The following is a 19,181-nucleotide window of genomic DNA, read 5'->3' as shown; positions in this document are numbered from 1 at the left end:
TATTTGATTATTTTCAAATACTTTCCAAGTGTATTTCTAAATACATTAAAATATTCAACTACTTGTCTTTTCAAATAAAATGTATCTGAACACTTACTTTGAATGCATGCAAAAGTAATTGAGATATTTGAACCCAGGCCTGTTGTACCCTCAACCCCTTCTCCATCCTTATAGGTGCAGTGAAATGTGTTGTTTTATAGGGTTAGCCATAGTAGTACAGTGCCCCTTGAGCAAATTGTTCAAGGGAACATTGACAGATTTTTCACCTAGTCAGCTCGAGTATTCAAACCAGAGTATTCAAACCTGGCTACCTGCCGCCTACCATTACAATGAACTATACACCTCCACCCCTCCATCACTCGTGCCTATCCACCTCCACCCTCATTCCACCACACTCACCGCATTCCTGATCATTTCAGATACTGGAGAGTTTGCTCACTTGCATTATTCAATCATCCAACTTTTATGGAATATAATAGAAGGTCTGTTGAAGTTTTGTTTCGTATCCTCATGGATTCTTTTCACTTCACTCTTCCTTTCCACATCTGCATCTTTCTTTCATTCATTCATTTACCCACTCACTCATTAATTTACCCACTCACTCATTCATTTGTTTATCATCCAGGGCTGCTACCATCTCAACTGAATGACCCCTGAACCTCGTCTCCATGGAATCGGACCCCGTCTCTCTCTAACCCCTCTACTACACCTCTCCTTGTTCATCTAGGTACCAGCTTCCTGAGACCTTTGACCCCTACCGAGCCTCGCTCTCCTTCACGCTCTGTCGTTGTCACGGTGGCCAGAAACACAACGTTGCCTCGCAGTCGCGTCTCTCTCTACTCCACCCCTAACGGCATCAGACCTCTCTCTCTACCCAGGGACACCAACACCAACTCCTCCCTCACCTCCGACACACCAGGGGGTAATGGAGCAATCTTTTCCTCTTCTTCCTCCTGCTCACCCTCCTCTTCCTTATCTTTATCTTCCTCCCCAGCACTACCTCGGGTCTCACTCTCTCTACCTCCTCTCACTCTCTCTCACACACACAGATGAACCGATCTGGGTGGCATGGGCTCTTGGTCCAGAGTGAACCATAGAATGTGTAATATGCCTAATAATGTCTGCCAATGTTTTTGGACGCATATTTGCATTCGTGTGTGTGTCCAGTACATGTGGTCCAGACAGTAAGTCTCTCCAAAACCTCCTTCCCTGCACCCATACTCAGAGGCCCTCCCCTTTGGCATACGTTTCATGCCTGTACCTCTAGGAACAGCGGCGTCTCAGAGGTCAGGGTCGTTAACGTGATTTACGCTCCCTATGGTCGCCCGGTCGACCGATTTATCCGGGAAGGTTGGCCGGCTCTTTGACTAGGACATAGATCACATTTACACCAGTCATGCCAAACCAAGCCAAGCACTGGGCAGCCAGCACTGGGCAGCTAGCACCACCACAGCATGGCACACACAGATCTAGAACTTCCAGACCCCTCTGAGAGAGAGAGAGCGAGAGGGAGAGGGGGAGAGCAGGGGAGAGAGAGGGAGAGGAGAATGCTCTACAGCAGGGGTGTCAAACACCTTTTGCCCCTGGGCCTGGATTTGGTCTTCAACCAGGTCCTACCAGGGCCACACTGAAAATTGGTTATATTTCCAAAATGTACAAAGAATTGTCCTCTATCCAATGTTTTGGGAACTTTTATTCTCCCTGACTGTCTAGCTTTCATTTTGGTGATTGTTAGCGAGCTGGACACAGTCAAGAAACTGCATGACTGTAGGTCCATTATCATTTCTACATATTTTCCATTTGGTTTTAGTCATTTTGACGTTTATTTGAAGTATATTTGATTATGTTGGTGCTTCTGAAGGAGACAGAGTATTATGTTGGATCACACTGAAATCTGAAACTTTCCTTATTTTCCTTTCTGTCCCTTGGTTTAGAATATTCCCTCGACAGGTCTGGTACTGAGCGGTCCTCTCGTGTGTTCTTAGCATGTCTTTGCTGTGTTTTCGAGGTGTGCGGACGTGTTTAATTCAATGAGCCCTCTTCTCCCTCCAACAGCCGACTGGGAGCACAATAAGGGCCTTGCTCTTCCCAAACCTGCCATCTGGTCCAGAAAGCGACTGGGTAAAAAACAGAGACGATCATTACTTCTCAGTGTGTCTCTCACCCACTAACCCATCTCCCACGAGAGATGCCATTTTGTTTTACTTCCTTGCAGTGAGCCCTCCATGAGCTTAAGTCACAACAACCTGTTCCTGTCCTATGATTGGCCAGCTTGTCTGTATGTCCGTGTGACTGTCCATTCTTATTGGACAGCCTGTCTGTCCATCAGCATCACCGTCCACATACGTCCTGTGCCTGTTATTGTTGGTGTGGGTCTGCAGGCGTGTTTGTCCATGTTTTCACTGTCAATATGACTGAGACTGAAGAATAATTCTCTCCCTCCCATCATAATGCTACAGTCTGACCCTAGACCTATTGTTCAGGTCAAAAAGGACCAAATCCTATAGTAACATGAGATCTGGAAGCATGGCTTGAATTTTCGCACAAATCTCTCCGTGACATCAATGCATGATTTTCTCGAAAATGTGTTATATCTCAAGCCCAAAATGACCACACTCACCAATGTTGACACCTCACTTCACTCTAATGAGTTAGTGGCGGCAGTTTCTGCTTCAGTCTCAGCCAGTGTGTGTGTCTGTGAAACTGGGACGGTTTCAGAGGTCTTCTAGGAGCCGCAGGGCTCGCTGGAAGCAGCTCTACTCAATGAAAACACACTTTGTCTTTGCCCGCCGTCATCACACACACCACACCGCAAAAGTCAATCATGGATGTATTCATGATGTCGAAACAATCCGTCAGTGGTGTCTGTCTGTCAGTCTTGGGTTTATTTGTATCCTATTTATGTGGTTCCAACCGCCTCCTGAAGCATGTGTTGCTCAGGGTGAATTCTGTACTAAATGGATTGTAAGTCTCATGTTTGATTTGATGTTGTTCAACTGTAAATGTCCTCTAAATAGGTTTAAAATCATACAGTGTTATGAGCCTGTGTTGCAACAGTCAAAACAGAGAAGCTGTAAAACAGTGGAGTATTTTCTCTGGTAATATTGTTCTAGGCAAACCATAAAGCTTTGAACAGTGTTGTTTCACTGTCTCACCAGAGAGGAGTCTGACAGAAACCAGCACTCACAAAACTTTACTGCTGTTAACGCTCACACTTCAAAACAGTGTTGTTTCACTGTCTCACCAGAGAGGAGTGTGACAGAAACCAGCACTCACAACACTTTACTGCTGTTAACGCTCACACTTCAAAACAGTGTTGTTTCACTGTCTCACCAGAGAGGAGTCTGACAGAAACCAGCACTCACAACACTTTACTGCTGTTAACGCTCACACTTCAAAACAGTGTGTGAGCACGTGCGTAAGAGCATGTGTGTCACTGCTGTTGTAAAACAGTGCAGCAGTGAGGTGTTTGTCACCCAAAGTGCCCAGTGTGTGTTTTGCGGGGTGTTGTTGTGAGCAATCTGATTATCCCATTACCAGCTATAGGGTTCAGGATGATGAACAGAGCTTCCTGATGACATCACTTCCACATTCCCATAACTCTGATCCCCATCACACAAAGTTTGACCTTTCATTATTTTTTTTATACTGCATTTAAGGTTGAAAGCGGCACGCGCACTGTGTCTCTCCAGGATTTGCCCACCCTTGGCCTCAAATTCTACTTAACCTTGTCTGATCTCTGATAAATCCCTGATTTATCACTGACAGAATGTCAGGCATGCTGTGGTCAAATCTAGCTGTGCCAAGGGGGGTCAACACAAGCCAAGTTAATATTTATGAATTGGTTGGGGGGGTTGACATAGGTCAAGGGTAATATTTATGAATGATCTAGTCCTGACAAGGAGGGCTTAGGAACATCAGAACCCCTAGAGGTGAACATGACCACTAATCATGACATGTCATGGGACCTCCCACCAGTTTCTGTCTGGAAAGAGCCTGAACGGCAGAGAAGGAGACATGCAAGCCAGGTTGTCGCAGCCATTGATATTTAGTGAATAGAATGAGCCAGGCTAGCAAGTACACAAACAACTGCCCCTATCAGTCTCAGATAGTGTCTACCACACCAAGTCTACGGTATGTCCAGTCAGTGCATTTATTCAATGAGACCTGTGCTATGGTTGCCAAACCTCAATTTGGTCCAGAGTAAAGCTATTCAGGGAGAATTTTCTATTTCCTGAATGAGATTGCAAATAGTAGATCCCAGTTCAGTTTGAGTTGTTTGAGTGGCTTGTTCTGAGTTTGATATTCCAGTGTCTTTATCACAGAGCTGTGTTCTGTGAAGACTGGATGTCTGGAAACATGGCCCCAGTGATGTACTGGGCTGTACGCACTACCCTCTGTAGCCACATATAGTCAGATGCTGAGCAGTTGCCATTCCAGGTAGTGATACAACCGGTCAGGATGCTCTCGATGGTGCAGCTGCATAACTATTTGAGGATCTGGGGACCCATGCCAAATCTTTTCAGTCTCCTGAGGGGGAAAAATGTGTCTTGGTGTGTTTGGACCATGATAGTTTGTTGGTGATCTGGACACCAAGGAACTTGAAACTCTCAACCCACTCCATTTCAGCACCGTCAACGTTAACGGGAGCCTGTTCGGACCTCCTTTTCCTGTAGTCCACTATCAGCTCCTCTCTCTTGCTCAAATTGAGGGAGAGGTTGTTGTCCCCTATAGGCTGATGGTGTTGAAGTCATGCTTGGCCACGCAGCAGTGGGTGAACAGGAGTACAGGAGGGGCCCCAGTGTTTTTATATGAAAGCTGGTTCTACACAGCAAATTGGCCAGTGTTACCTAGAGCAGACTTTTCAGTGTAGCATTTCTAGTGTTGATTCAGGAATTTAATTAACTCTCTAATACTGAAATTAACACTCAGTAGTGTAAAATAACCCCAGTGTTGGTGTTAATAACCAGTATTGAATGTGAGAGTGTGATTGTGTCAGTTTTACTGTGTGGAAACGTTCCCATCAAAACCAAGGCCATCATTATCATAATTCCAAGAATGCTCTACTGCATTAAAACATTTTAAGAATTCTTTTTAATATATGTGTTTTTGCATGTATATTGATTGCTTGATACATTTTTCTAAACTGATCCAATCAGTTAGTTAGACGTATTGCACCCGTTACTAAAATGGTTGTTCCAGCTTAAATGGATTAGGCAGTCTCCTTTATAGTAGTCTCATTTACTAACCCTGACAGTCATTCTGAATGCAGGTTACAGGTGAATAAAAATTCCAACTTTTGGATGTCTTATCCCTGGCTGGATTCCAGCACAATATGCTTGCAGGCTTGACGTGGCACGTAAACCAGGAGGTTCCTAACACCACTGTGTTAGGGTAAAACTTGACCATCAAAGTAAGGCTTTATGATATACAGTATCAGTCAAAGGTTTGGACACATCTACTCATTCAAGGGTTTTTCTTTCTTTTTACTATTTTCTACATTGTAAAATAATATTAAAGACATCAAAACTATGAAATAACACATATGGAATCATGTAGTAATGAAAAAAGTGTGTTTTATATATGTTTCATATATTTGTTATATATGTTTAAGTGTGTTTCAAAATATGTTTTATATTTGAGACTCTTCATTGTAGCCACCCTTTGACTTGATGACAATTTTGCACATTTTGGCATTCTCTCAACCAGCTTCATGAGGTAGTCACCTGGAATGCATTTCAATTAACAAGTGTGCCTTGTTAAAAGTTAATTTGTGGAATGTCTTTCCTTAATGCATTTGAGCCAATAAGTTGTGTTGTGACATGGTAAGGGTGGTATACAGAAGATAACCCTATTTGGTGAAAGACCAAGTCCATATTTTGGCAAGAACAGATCAAATAAGCAGAGAGAAACGACAGTCCATCATTACTTTAAGACATGAAGGTCAGTCAATCCAGAACATTTCAAGAACTTTGAAAGTTTCTTCAAGTGCAGTCACAAAAACCATCAAGCGCTATGATGAAACTGGCTCTCATGAGGACTGCCACAGGCAAGGAAGACCCAGAGTTACTTCTGCTGTTGAGGATAAGTTCATTAGAGTTAACTGCCCAAATAAATGCTTCACAGAGTTCAAGTAACAGACATGTCAACATCAACTGTTCAGAGGAGACTGTGGGAAACAGATCTTCGTGGTCAAATTGCTGCAAAGAAACCACTACTAAAGGACACTAATAATAAGAAGAGACTTGCTTGGGCCAAGAAACATGAGCAATGGAAATTAGACTGGTGGAAATCTGTCCTTTGGTCTGATGAGTCCAAATTTTGGTTCCCAACCGCCGTGTCTTTGTAAGGTGCAGAGTAGGTGAACGGATGATCTCGGCATGTGTGGTTCCCACCATGGAGCATGGAGCATGGAGGAAGAGGTGTGGGGTTGTTTTGCTGGTGACACTGTCAGTGATTTATTTAGAATTCAAGGTACACTTAACCAGCATGGCTATCACAGCATTCTGCAGCGTTACACCATCCCATCTGGTTTGCGCTTAAGGGGACCATCATTTGTTTTTTAACAGGACAATGACCCAACACACCTCCAGGCTGTGTAAGGTCTATTTGACCAAGAAGGAGAGTGTTTGAGTGCTGCATCAGATGACCTGGCCTCCACAATCACCTGACCTCAACCCAATTGAGATGGTTTGGGATGAGTTGGACCGCAGAGTGAAGGGAAAGCAGCCAACACATGCTCAGCATATGTGGGAACTCCTTCAAGACTGTTGGAAAAGCATTCCAGGTGAAGCTGGTTGAGAGAATGCCAAGCGTGTGCAAAGCTGTCATCAAGGTAAAAGATGGCTACTTTGAAGAATCTCAAATATAAATTTGTTTAACACTTTTTTGGTTACTAACTAATTGTGTTATTTCATAGTTGTGACTCCTCCACTATTATTCTACAATGTCCAAATATTAAAAATAAAGAAAAATCCTTGCATGAGTAGGTGTGTCCAAAACTTTGACTTGTACTGTATATAATGTGTTGTCATAAACAGTTTACTTTTAATGGTATCATTTGCCTTCCATACTTCTTCACAGGACTGAAAATGAATGAATGATGTGTGACTAACAAATACATTCATGGGTGGGAACCAATTCACTTGAAAAGTCAAGGCAGTGTCACGCTCTGACCTTCGATATCTCTGTTTTCATTATATTTTGGTTAGGTCAGGGTGTGACTAGGGTGGGTACACTAGTTTTTTTGCATTGTCTAGGGTTTTTGTATGTCTAGGGTTGTTGTTGGTCTAGGGTTTTTTGTATTTCTATGTTGGCCTGATATGGTTCTCAATCAGAGACAGCTGTTTATCGTTGTCTCTGATTGGGGATCATATTTAGGCAGCCATTTCCCCTTTGTGTCTCGTGGGATTTTATCTATGTGTAGTTAGTTGCCTGTCAGCACTTGTTTGTATAGCTTCACGGTTCATTTTGTTCAGGGTTCATTCTTTAAATAAATAAGCTTGTACGCTTACCACGCTGCGCCTTGGTCTCCTTCGTACGACGAACGTGACAGGCAGACTGGGAAATTATATTGGAGGTGTGGCTTAGTGTGGGCTTTAAAGTTGTTATTTTTTGCCACCCGTGAGTGGAAATGTTGTCCCAGTTTAAGTAGTCTATGGTAATGTTAATTCAAGTTTGAGCATATCATCTGTCAGTTTGGAAGTCTTTATAAATAGTTACAGAAAAGCATATGGCAATAAATATTAGTGTATAGTCCTTAACTTCTTAGTGATCCCTTCACCCGCCAATCCCGTTAACGGGATTGATTTGACAACACCCAGTGAAATAGCAGCACGCAAAATTCAAAAACAGAAATATTCATAATAATTCATAAATCATACAAGTGTTATACATGGGTTTAAATATGAACTTCTTGTTAATCCAGCCACAGTGGCAGATTTCAAAAAGGCTTTACGGTGAAAGCAAACCATGCTATTATCTGAAGACAGCACCCCATCAAACATACACATGAAAATCATAATTCAACCCGCCAGGCACAACACAAAAGTCAGAAACAACATATAATTCATGGTTTACCTTTGAAGATCTTCTTCTGTTGGCACTCCAATATGTCCTTTTGTTCGATAAATTCTGTTGTTATATATCCAAAATGTTCATTTATTTGGTGCGTATGATTCAGAAAATACACCAGTTCCAACTCGTGCAACATGACTACACATTGTCTAATTAGTTACCTGTAAACTTGATCCAAAATTTCAAACAACTTTCCTAATCCAACTTTAGGTATTTTTAAACATAGATAATCTATAAAATTTAAGACGGAATAAACTGTGTTCAATACCGGAGGAAAACAATGTGGAGTGAGCTTTCAGGTTACGCGCCCCAACCATAACAATACACTTCACCCGACCCTCGTTCTGAACAGGGCTACTTCATTTCTCAAAGGAAAAACATCAACCAATTTCTAAAGACTGTTGACATCTAGTGGAAGCGATAGGAACTGCATGCCACTGCCTTAGAATTCTAGATTCCCATAGAAATCCCATTGAAAAGAGAATGACCTCAAAAGATTTTCCTGGATGGTTTGTCCTCAGGGTTTCGCCTGCCAAATAAATGATGTTATACTCACAGACATAATTTTAACAGTTTTTTAGTTTCTATACAAATCTACCAATTATATGCATATCCTAGCTTCTGGGCCTGAGTAGCAGGCCCAGTTTTCATCCGGACGTGAAAATAGTGCCCCCTAGCCTTCACCGAACACTGAGTGACCTTGTCAAGAGATACCGACCTCTTGGTGTAACGGTTAAACATACTATATTAGGTGTTATTGCATAACACCATTGGTGCAAACTATAGGCACTTCCTAGTAAATTTAACACTCAAAAGTGTGGACCTGTATATAGACACTGGCGCAGTGTTAAATGTGACTGTTAGTGTATAACACTGGATCATTTGCTGTGTAGTAGGGTTATGGTGGAAGGTTATTAATTAAGAGTTGACATGTTTGGGGTTAGTCACATAGACTATGGCGGTGCAATGTAGTAGAAATTCTCAAGATACTTTTTTTTTTTACATTTCAAGTCCAATCTATTGAACCTGTTTGAATGGCATTGCTCCTCGGGTGTGGTCACAGTTAGCACTCTCCTCCACCCCCATCTTTTCTCCATGGTTTCAGTTGACACTGCAACTTCTCTCTTCTATATCCCCCTTTTTCAAAAGCACAACATCCATCCTCACTTATGAGTTAGGGCTCTCTTCAGTGCACTCCAGCAGCCTCCATTGCTGTTTCAGTTCCTAACCCTAACATGGCCTCTATTTCCCAGGCTCCCCTGCAGTTCTGCAACCCTTTCTTCCTGTCAACAAGAGGCCCAACCTGGTGGGGAAATCAGGGAACAAGGGTGAGGGCAACACTGACCAATGTTTTGACTACTGAATACTTTGACTTCTGTTTAAGCAACACTTTACCAAAATGTTCCACATTTTGCACTTCTTAATTTTGCTGTCATCTTGATGATTCTATTTTAACAACCTTCCCTCAGTTAAGTTTTATTTAGATTCTAAAGCACCTTGCACTTCTCTGAAGAATACTCACACAGCTTGAGACGCAACACCTGTGTGTGTGTGTGTGTGTGTCTGTGTGTGTGTGTGTTTGTGCGTGCGTGCGTTTGTCTGAGTGTGTGTAAGTGCGTGTGCCTGTGTGTATGCAAGTGCGTGTGCCTGTGTGTATGCAGTATGTTTGTGTTGTTCTGACTCACTTCTCTTACGAAACACCAACACGATGCAACACACATATTTCATATCTTCTCCCTCAGCAGGAAATCAACTCAGATTCACCTGGGTGATGTCTGCAGCAGATGACCATAACTGTATTAGTAGTTAACATGACTGAGCAGTGTTCGGTCCCCTCTGTTCTCAGATAAGCTGATGGACCTGAAGCAGGGAGACAAAGCGTCCATCTTGAGGTCTTTCCCTCTAGTCACGGCTAAGCCCACCAAACAAAAGACCACAACCCTCACCCCGGCCTTGAATGGTAAGATTCAGTGATGAGTGCACTTTCGTTTATAATAATGTCTTGTGCATTCATGTTTGTACATGTGTGTGACCATGTAGGTGCGTGTGTTTGAATCATGCTACATCTGAGTTTAATAGTTAGTGTGAAAGGTTATCTGAGTTCAGAGAGAGAGACCAAAGCTGGCTGAGAGAGCTGCCAGGGAATGCTAACACATCACAGTACTATTCATAACAAACTTCTCACTCTGCGGTTCTCAATCTCATTTTCTGTCTTTCTGTAGCCACAGGTGACAACTCCTCTGTGTTCAGCTCTCTCCCTACTTCGGAAGTGGACGCCATGGGCAAGAAGCGCTTCGTAGGTAAGGACACATGCATTATAACAGTCTTCAACAAACCCACATGATTAAACTCACAGTGGACAGGGCCAGAGAATCCCGGGTGTGGAGCTGGTAAAAAAGGGGGGAAATTGATCTTGCAACTGGAGGGCTGCTGGGTTAATAATCCTAACAGCAATCCCCTATTGTTGGGCCCTTGAGCAAGGCCCTTAACCCCACCCCACAACCTCATCCAGGCGCGCTGCACTGCAGTTTGACCCTGTGCTCCTCTCACCTGTGTGTCTGTATGATGTGTGCAGGAGGGAGCTGTGACAATGGACAATGGAAGTTGTATTGTATCACTGTGGACATTAGCCCGGAGAACAAAAACCTTTTGTGCTTCCTCTTACCGCCAGTTGTTTTGGATTGTCTTGCCTGTACTCCCTATCCAGATTCTTGGATGAGCTCCAGTTGACTTAGAGCTCTTGTCTACGGAGTACAAAGCAGATCAATGAGTTAGCCTAATTTTGATAAACAACACAGTTTCTGGTTCATTAAGAAAGCCAAACTTCGATAAGTGTTTTTGGGTGTTGAGTCAATTAGACTATGCTCGTTTCAATCTTATCTTTCAAAAAAAATAAAACGTTATTTCATTATATAGTGTTTAGGCAAGTTAGCTGGCTTACCAACCTGGTCTCAGAGCATTTCGTATCATTCGTATCAATCCAAAGCACTCCATTTGGTATTTTATTAGGATCCCCATTAGCTGTTGCAAAAGAGGCAGCTACTCTTGCTGGGGTCCACGCAAAACATGCAACATAATACAGAATGACATAATACAGAACATCATTAGACAAGAACAGCTCAAGGACAGAACTACATACATTTTTAGAAATGCATACACACAAACTATCATATCATTTAGTATGATATGTTGCGAATTACAATTCATATGATATGTTATGAATTTGCAAAATGTACAATATTTTACTTTTTTTTGTGGCTAACATTAGCTAGGCTAGGGGTTAGCGTTGAGGTTAGGAGTTAGGTTAAAGGGTTAGCATTAGGGGAAAGGTTAGCTAGAAGGGTTAGGGGAAGGTTTAGCTAACATGCTAAGTAGTTGCAAAGTAGCTAAAAAGTAGTAAGTAGTTGCAAATTAGCTAAAGTTGTCTGTGATGAGATTCAACCACACAACCTTTGGGTCGATAGACGTTTGCGTTATACACCCACCCATCCACCCTCCTTTCCTTTTTGGTTTGCCTTAAGTAACCGTTTGTCTTATGTAACCATACCAAATCTAACGTATACTAATTTCAGTGTCCCAGATTTACATTTACTATGTTACGTCTAGTCTATGAGACCAGGCTGGGCTTCTTACTCCTTTCTACTGCTTTGTAGTATACCACTCTGATGTGAGAGATGTAAACAACAATACAACTATACTGCTGATCATAAGCTGTTTTGAGATTTGTTTCAATGGCTGCAAAGTATGGGAATTTGACAAATATTAAATTACTTTCCTGTTTGTAATTAATGTGTCTTGAACGCAGAAGGAATACAATATGTGGCACTACAATATAGTGCATTGAAATACATTTAAGTAAATCTGTAGTTATTTTTTCATTATTTTTCCTTTTCCAATTGTGTTCCTCTGTAGCTCAGTTGGTAGAACATGGGCCTCGCCACAGCAGGATAACTAGTTCGATTCCCGCAATCACCCTTACGTAAAATGTATGCACGCATGGTCATCGCTTTGGATAAAAGCGTCTGCTAAATGGCATATATTTTTCTAATCCTACAGACTTCTGTCTTTTAAGTTATTATTGTTTGAACACCAATTCTTTAATTTCTCCTGCAGCCCCTCATGTGATCTATAAGACTGACAAGAAGCCAGACGAACCGTGTTCCATAACAAAGTCCCTCAGCTTCTTCCCTGAGGAGGAGGGGGTGGAGCAGAACGTCACCGCACCCCCCCGCTTGCCCCCCTCCAACCTCACCGTGGTTACTGTAGAGGGATGCCCCTCCTTTGTCATCCTGGACTGGGAGAAGACCGACAACGACACCACAGGTTAAGGGGGAAGTGTGCTTGTGTTTGTGTACGTGCGTGCGTGTGTGTGCGTGCGTGCATGTACGTGCGTGTGTGTGTGTGCGTGCATGTACGTGCGTGCGTGTGTGTGCGTGCGTGCATGTACGTGCGTGCGTGCGTGCGTGTGTGTGCATGTACGTGCGTGTGTGCGTGCGTGCGTGTGTGTGCGTGCATGTACGTGCTTGTGTGCGTGCGTGTGTGCGTGCATGTACGTGCGTGCGTGCTTGTGTGTGCGTGCGTGCAGCAGCACATACCCAAAGAGGTTCATAAAACACTCCTGGTTATGGAAGAGTGAAGTCCTAACGCATAAGACTCTGTTACAATGGGTATTTTAATAACGTTATGAAACTCCATCTGTGCTCAATCAGGATATTTCTCTCTACAATGAAAACAAGTTGTGGAGATTTGAGACTACATCTTTTCAGAGCACTTTCTTTGGGGCCAATCCTTGCCAACCCCACCCAAATCCTCTGAATCCTGTGTCAAATGTTTATACTTGCCTCGTTAAGATGCTGCTGTGCACATTTAAAATGAACATTTTTATGTTAATATCCCATCTGTATGATATGAAGTTGTAAAGATGTAAGTAAACATGTTGTGTGTGGATGTGTGGATGTGATTCCATGTGTGGATTTCCTGCTTCCCCTTTGACAGAGTATGAGGTCATTTCAAGGACCCATGGACCCAATGGAGAAGAGGTGTCCATCCTGACCACCAACCAGACTCACACTGCAGTGGAGAACCTAAAACCAGAGAACAGGTGTGTGTCTATGTTTGTGTTTATGTGGTGTGTGAAGGCTTGCTGGAGCAGGGTTGGGTTGGTAAGGCTCAATGTGTTTATTAATGATGCTGGATCCTGGTCTTGGTTTTGGCTGGGATCTACAGATTCAGAGTATAAACCAGATTTACCAGAACCTACCACTGGGCTGGATTTGCTCGCCCACAGACCACCATCTAAACATCACACATGGAACAGCCATTAGAAGTGTGTGTGTGTGTGTGTGTGTGTGTGTGTGTGTGTGTGTGTGTGTGTGTGTGTGTGTGTGTGTGTGTGTGTGTGTGTGTGTGTGTGTGTGTGTGTGTGTGTGTGTGTGTGTGTGGAATTGAGTGTTAGTGTGTGTGTCTGTGGAAGAGAGAAGGGGAGAGAAAGACAGAAAGAAAGAGAGAGGGAGGAAAATGGAGAGAGAAATGTGGTCACAAGCAATCACTGGCCTCGATGCACTCAAGGCTGTCTGGAGAATAAAGATATCAAGTGTCACAGTGTTAGAGATGGGTGGAATATAAACTCAAGCTCCACAAAAGTTATGATTATGGTGAACAAGAGTGACTAAGGTTTCCTTTACTGGGAAAGCTATCAGCATGGCATTCGGGATTGAAAGTGTATCAAAAATGAGATTTCGGTATTTACTGACCTAGGCACACCAGTGCCTTGACACCGTGTTGACTATTTATCTTTCCCTTCTTTTTCAGTTACGAGTTCAAAGTGAAACCCAAGAATGAGCTTGGGGAAGGGCCTGCCAGCAAGCCAGTGTTGTTCAACACAGAGTCAGGTAGGTGGAGAGTGGAAATGGACTCCCAGCCAATGTATCGGATTACACTTATGTAATGGATCCGGAATGGAGGCCAGCTCCAGATAGCCGTTCCACCAGCATGGATGGATCTAGAATTAGCTTATCTTTCCCATATCCTAACATTAGGTACCGATCCAATCAGTTTCGAGCGTTGACAACCGCATAGTGGATGTTTTGGCGGTGTTGGAGGTGTAACTGTTGTATGACCTGACAAATCAGTGAGCGGCTGCTCTTGTATGTCACAAACCACTCCTTTTCTTATTATTCCTGCCCTGTTAGAACTTCCAAATGGCAATAGTAAACTACGGGCTAATGCATGTTTTCATGTTCATTTAGATGGGGGAATTTATAACCTATCACCATCTAATCGAGGTGTAGACAATAGAATCACACATTGGAGTGTTTGAAAGTAACGTGCCTGCATGAACTTCTAACGCGGATTTGTCGGATATGATGTCGGGTGTGTTTTTTTATTTATTTTTTTTACATCCAATGGCAGTGTCCGCAATAAGGTAATGCAAGGAGCAACTCTAACACAGTTCCACATCCAACACCGGCAAAACAACTGCTATGTGGATGTCTGCTAACGCAGATCTGATATCATCTAGCACTGAAGCGTTGATGGAAAGAATGCAAAACTGACCTTAGATCAGTGTCTAGACCACAATTCCCACCGTTAACATCGTAGAGCCCCATTAGCTGTGCTGGTGAATTAGTAAAAGTCAATCATCAATCAGCAACCACACCGACTGTTTCAATTGTAATACTTTGCATTAGCCTGGCTTAGCCTCTAAGTGACGTATCTAACAGGATCCCTGATAGCTTTCCAGATGTGTTGCAAATTAGTTACTTGTTAATAGGACATATTAGCCTTTAGCTAATAGATGTGTGTAAATAGTTAGCTGCTTGCTACCTATTTTTAGTAATTTAGCAGACGCTTTTATCCAGAATGACTTCCACTGGTGAGTGCATACATTTTTCATACTTTAAAAAAACCCAAATCTCTCTCTCTCGCTTCTTCATTTTGGAAGAAATTCATTTTTAAAAACTGTTCAACTATTGTCTTTCTCTCTTTTTGAGTCAACTAATCGCCACATTTTATGCACTGCAGTGCAGATTCATTCTCTGATCCTTTGATTGGGTGGACAACATGTCAGTTCATGCTGCAAGAGCTCTGATAGGTTGGAGGACATCCTCCGGAAGTTGTCATAATTACTGTGTAAGTTTATGGAAGGGGGTGAGAACCATGAGCCTCCTAGGTTTTGTATTGAAGTCAATGTACCCAGAGTAGGACAGAAGCTAGCTGTCCTCCAGCTACACCATGGTGCTACCCAACAGAGTGCTGTGGAGTTTACTGTATAGACTTCATAGACTTGTTACTTCATTGCAAAACAGTGTGATTTCGTCAATTATTTGGTGGCATGAATATATTTAGTATAGTTTTTAGTAATGTTTCACTATTTTTTATTTTGATGAAATTCACTGAGGAGGATGAATTGCCTTCTTCCTCTGAGGAGCCTCCCCTGCCCTACTCCTGTACACAACACACACTCACCTCCAGAAAGAGATGGAGAGCTAACGCCAGGGTGCAACTTTCCAAAGGGAGGGTATCATGATCATATTGGACATTGATAGGCTTAGAGTTTAAGCCCTCATGGTCAGGGAAAACTCTTGGCCCAAGTCATAGTCACATAATAGTTACAGATGGACCAGATTAAGAGTAATATCATATCCGTTATGCACTCTAAAATACTCGATCATGTCAATGAGCTAATTTGATCCAAAGCAACATTGTGTCTAAACAGTAATAAGACTCCACTGGGACTGTGCTGGGCTAATGTCCAATGCTGTGGTGAAAGTACTAATAGAGAAGAGTGATTGGTCAAATGGTTCTTTACCCTGTAGTGAAATCCCTGGGAGACACAACGTTTTATGTGCTAACTAGAACAATGTGCTAACTAGGACAATGTGCTAACTAGGACAATGTGTTAGCTACAACAATGTGCTAACTAGGACAATGTGCTAACTAGAACAATGTGCTAACTAGAACAATGTAATGTGTTTTTGTTGTAATCTGAACCATGGTTTTAATATGATCCGTTATTTCCCAAGGGTGAGTATGGTTCTATTACTGTATTAATGTGGTAATAATGGACTGATGTGTGACTAATGATGCCTTCTCTCTTTTACTCTCTCTCCTCTATAGCGGACCCTCGGGTGAGTGAGAATGTCTCAGGTGAGTGGACTCTCAGTATGTCATGTTCACACATCTTTCCTCCCTAGTTTGTATCCCATTCTCTGTGCCTTACATATCAATCCTTAGATCTTGTTTTCTCTGCTCCCTCCAGGTAAAGATGCTATCTGGACACAGTTCCCGTTCAAAGCAGATTCCTACTCGGAGTGTAATGGGAAGCAGTATGTGAAGAGGACCTGGTACCGCAAGTTTGTGGGCATTCAGCTGTGCAACTCCCTTAGATACAAGATCTACATGAGCGACTCGCTCACCGGTCAGTATAGTATAGTAAGAGTGTTTGTCTATGTTTTACTGTCTATACTATTCCTTGTATTTGTGCATGTACGTATATGAAGAGTTTATAGGTTACATTGGAATTTTCAACAAGGTTTATCTAACCAGAGCCATAACCTTTGACCTCTGACCTTGTGCAGGCAAGTTCTACAACATCGGGGACCAAACAGGTCATGGGGAGGACCACTGCCAGTTTGTAGATTCTTTCCTGGACGGACAAACAGGCAGCCAGCTATTGGCCGACCAACTACCCAGCCGATCAGGTAGAGTACTGGGCCAAATACTGGAACCCGTTAGAGACATTTGTGGGAAAGAACCGTAGACACATGTACAGGTGCCCATGACCACGGTTCTTGGTCACTTTTCAATGACTACAGAAGTTTGATGTTTCAAGGTTAACTGTGGGAAACACTGATCTCTAGACTATGTTAAAAGACCATTCACATTCCAAACCATTTGTAAAAGAAGTGTTCTCATATTCCCTCTGCTTTATTGTCTCAGGCTTCTACCGGGCTATGCGTCAGGAACCGGTCAACTTCGGCGAGATCGGAGGGAACTCACACGCCACCTACGTTGGCTGGTACGAGTGCGGAACACCCATACCTGGGAAATGGTAAGACCCCTCCACCAGAGGGGTGGCCAGGAAGATGCCTGACTGGAAGAATGATGATCTCACCAGGGTGAGAGGAGGAGGACTGAGGAGGTTTCAGTGGCCCTTGAGGTGGGCTTCTCCCTCTTGTTACCATGGAGACTGCGTCAGTATGTTACCATGGAGATGCATCTGTCTGTCTGTCAGATGGTGATGGCCCACATTCCATTGTATAAAAGTGTACAGGACCATACCTTGTCATGGAACTCTGAGTTCTTTTGTCATATCTCCTTAGGGGATCTATTCAATCCGCATACCGGAAGTTCAGCTTTACAGTGTGATTGAATATTTAAAGGCAACGTTCCTGCTTTAGCAGAGACTGCTTTTACGATAAACACTGCTTATGTCGGCTAATATCCGAAATGACCTTTACATTTCCATCACGGAATCTGCTACTCTTCAGCTTTACAGACTGAACCGAGCCCTAAGTCTCATCTCAGTATTTATCAAACACGACATGAGGCAGTCCTCAAAGCCTGTAAAAACGGGAGAGAAGTTAATAAAGGTGTGTCAGAGTGCTTCAAGAGGTTACATATGAACGCCGGAAACTGTTGGGAAGCTGGCTCCCTGAAAATGTAATGACGTGTATGATGTTATTTATCAAGCAGTTGCTATTCAATGCTTCTTGTGGTTTATATTAGCCAGTCTGCTAAAAGGGTTGCTATAACACAAAAGCCTCTGCAAAAAAAGAAAGAAAGCATTACACAGGCACACACGCACACTAAATTCGTCACTCATACACACATACAGTGCCTTGCGAAAGTATTCGGCCCCCTTGAACTTTGCGACCTTTTGCCAGATTTCAGGCTTCAAACATAAAGATATAAAACTGTATTTTTTTGTGAAGAATCAACAACAAGTGGGACACAATCATGAAGTGGAACGACATTTATTGGATATTTCAAACTTTTTTAACAAATCAAAAACTGACAAATTGGGCGTGCAAAATTATTCAGCCCCCTTAAGTTAATACTTTGTAGCGCCACCTTTTGCTGCGATTACAGCTGTAAGTCGCTTGGGGTATGTCTCTATCAGTTTTGCACATCGAGAGACTGACATTTTTTCCCATTCCTCCTTGCAAAACAGCTCGAGCTCAGTGAGGTTGGATGGAGAGCATTTGTGAACAGCAGTTTTCAGTTCTTTCCACAGATTCTCGATTGGATTCAGGTCTGGACTTTGACTTGGCCATTCTAACACCTGGATATGTTTATTTTTGAACCATTCCATTGTAGATTTTGCTTTATGTTTTGGATCATTGTCTTGTTGGAAGACAAATCTCCGTCCCAGTCTCAGGTCTTTTGCAGACTCCATCAGGTTTTCTTCCAGAATGGTCCTGTATTTGGCTCCATCCATCTTCCCATCAATTTTAACCATCTTCCCTGTCCCTGCTGAAGAAAAGCAGGCCCAAACCATGATGCTGCCACCACCATGTTTGACAGTGGGGATGGTGTGTTCAGGGTGATGAGCTGTGTTGCTTTTACGCCAAACATAACGTTTTGCATTGTTGCCAAAAAGTTCAATTTTGGTTTCATCTGACCAGAGCACCTTCTTCCACATGTTTGGTGTGTCTCCCAGGTGGCTTGTGGCAAACTTTAAACAACACTTTTTATGGATATCTTTAAGAAATGGCTTTCTTCTTGCCACTCTTCCATAAAGGCCAGATTTGTGCAATATACGACTGATTGTTGGACAGAGTCTCCCACCTCAGCTGTAGATCTCTGCAGTTCATCCAGAGTGATCATGGGCCTCTTGGTTGCATCTCTGATCAGTCTTCTCCTTGTATGAGCTGAAAGTTTAGAGGGACGGCCAGGTCTTGGTAGATTTGCAGTGGTCTGATACTCCTTCCATTTCAATATTATCGCTTGCACAGTGCTCCTTGGGATGTTTAAAGCTTGGGAAATCTTTTTGTATCCAAATCCGGCTTTAAACTTCTTCACAACAGTATCTCGGACCTGCCTGGTGTGTTCCTTGTTCTTCATGATGCTCTCTGCGCGTTTAACGGACCTCTGAGACTATC

The 19,181-nt window shown here is 42.8% G+C and overlaps 1 protein-coding gene across 11 annotated transcripts in view; it reads left to right on the top strand.

Moving 5' to 3' along the window:
- LOC110502006 (target of Nesh-SH3) overlaps positions 1-17,861 on the top strand; it is a 38,486-nt gene extending 20,625 nt beyond the window's left edge. For 4 of the 11 annotated variants that reach the window (XM_036959546.2, XM_090215763.1, XM_036959549.2 and 1 more), the window contains 12 exons: positions 728-922; positions 2,056-2,121; positions 9,330-9,404; positions 9,923-10,036; positions 10,299-10,376; positions 12,190-12,399; positions 13,072-13,177; positions 13,888-13,967; positions 16,195-16,224; positions 16,337-16,495; positions 16,656-16,778; positions 17,017-17,861. In XM_036959546.2, the coding sequence (XP_036815441.1) occupies positions 728-922; positions 2,056-2,121; positions 9,330-9,404; positions 9,923-10,036; positions 10,299-10,376; positions 12,190-12,399; positions 13,072-13,177; positions 13,888-13,967; positions 16,195-16,224; positions 16,337-16,495; positions 16,656-16,778; positions 17,017-17,132 (1,352 nt within the window). In that variant the 3' untranslated portion in view covers positions 17,133-17,861. The remainder of the gene's footprint in view (positions 1-727; positions 923-2,055; positions 2,122-9,329; positions 9,405-9,922; positions 10,037-10,298; positions 10,377-12,189; positions 12,400-13,071; positions 13,178-13,887; positions 13,968-16,194; positions 16,225-16,336; positions 16,496-16,655; positions 16,779-17,016) is intronic. The other 7 variants (XM_090215765.1, XM_036959547.2, XM_090215766.1 and 4 more) reach the window with 3 other exon arrangements.
- The last annotated feature ends 1,320 nt before the right edge of the window (positions 17,862-19,181 follow it).

This window comes from Oncorhynchus mykiss, chromosome 22 (assembly GCF_057628025.1).
Source record: "Oncorhynchus mykiss isolate SJ-2025 chromosome 22, ASM5762802v1, whole genome shotgun sequence".
NCBI classification, from domain to species: domain Eukaryota; kingdom Metazoa; phylum Chordata; class Actinopteri; order Salmoniformes; family Salmonidae; genus Oncorhynchus; species Oncorhynchus mykiss.
This window is presented reverse-complemented; position numbering and strand designations above follow the sequence as displayed.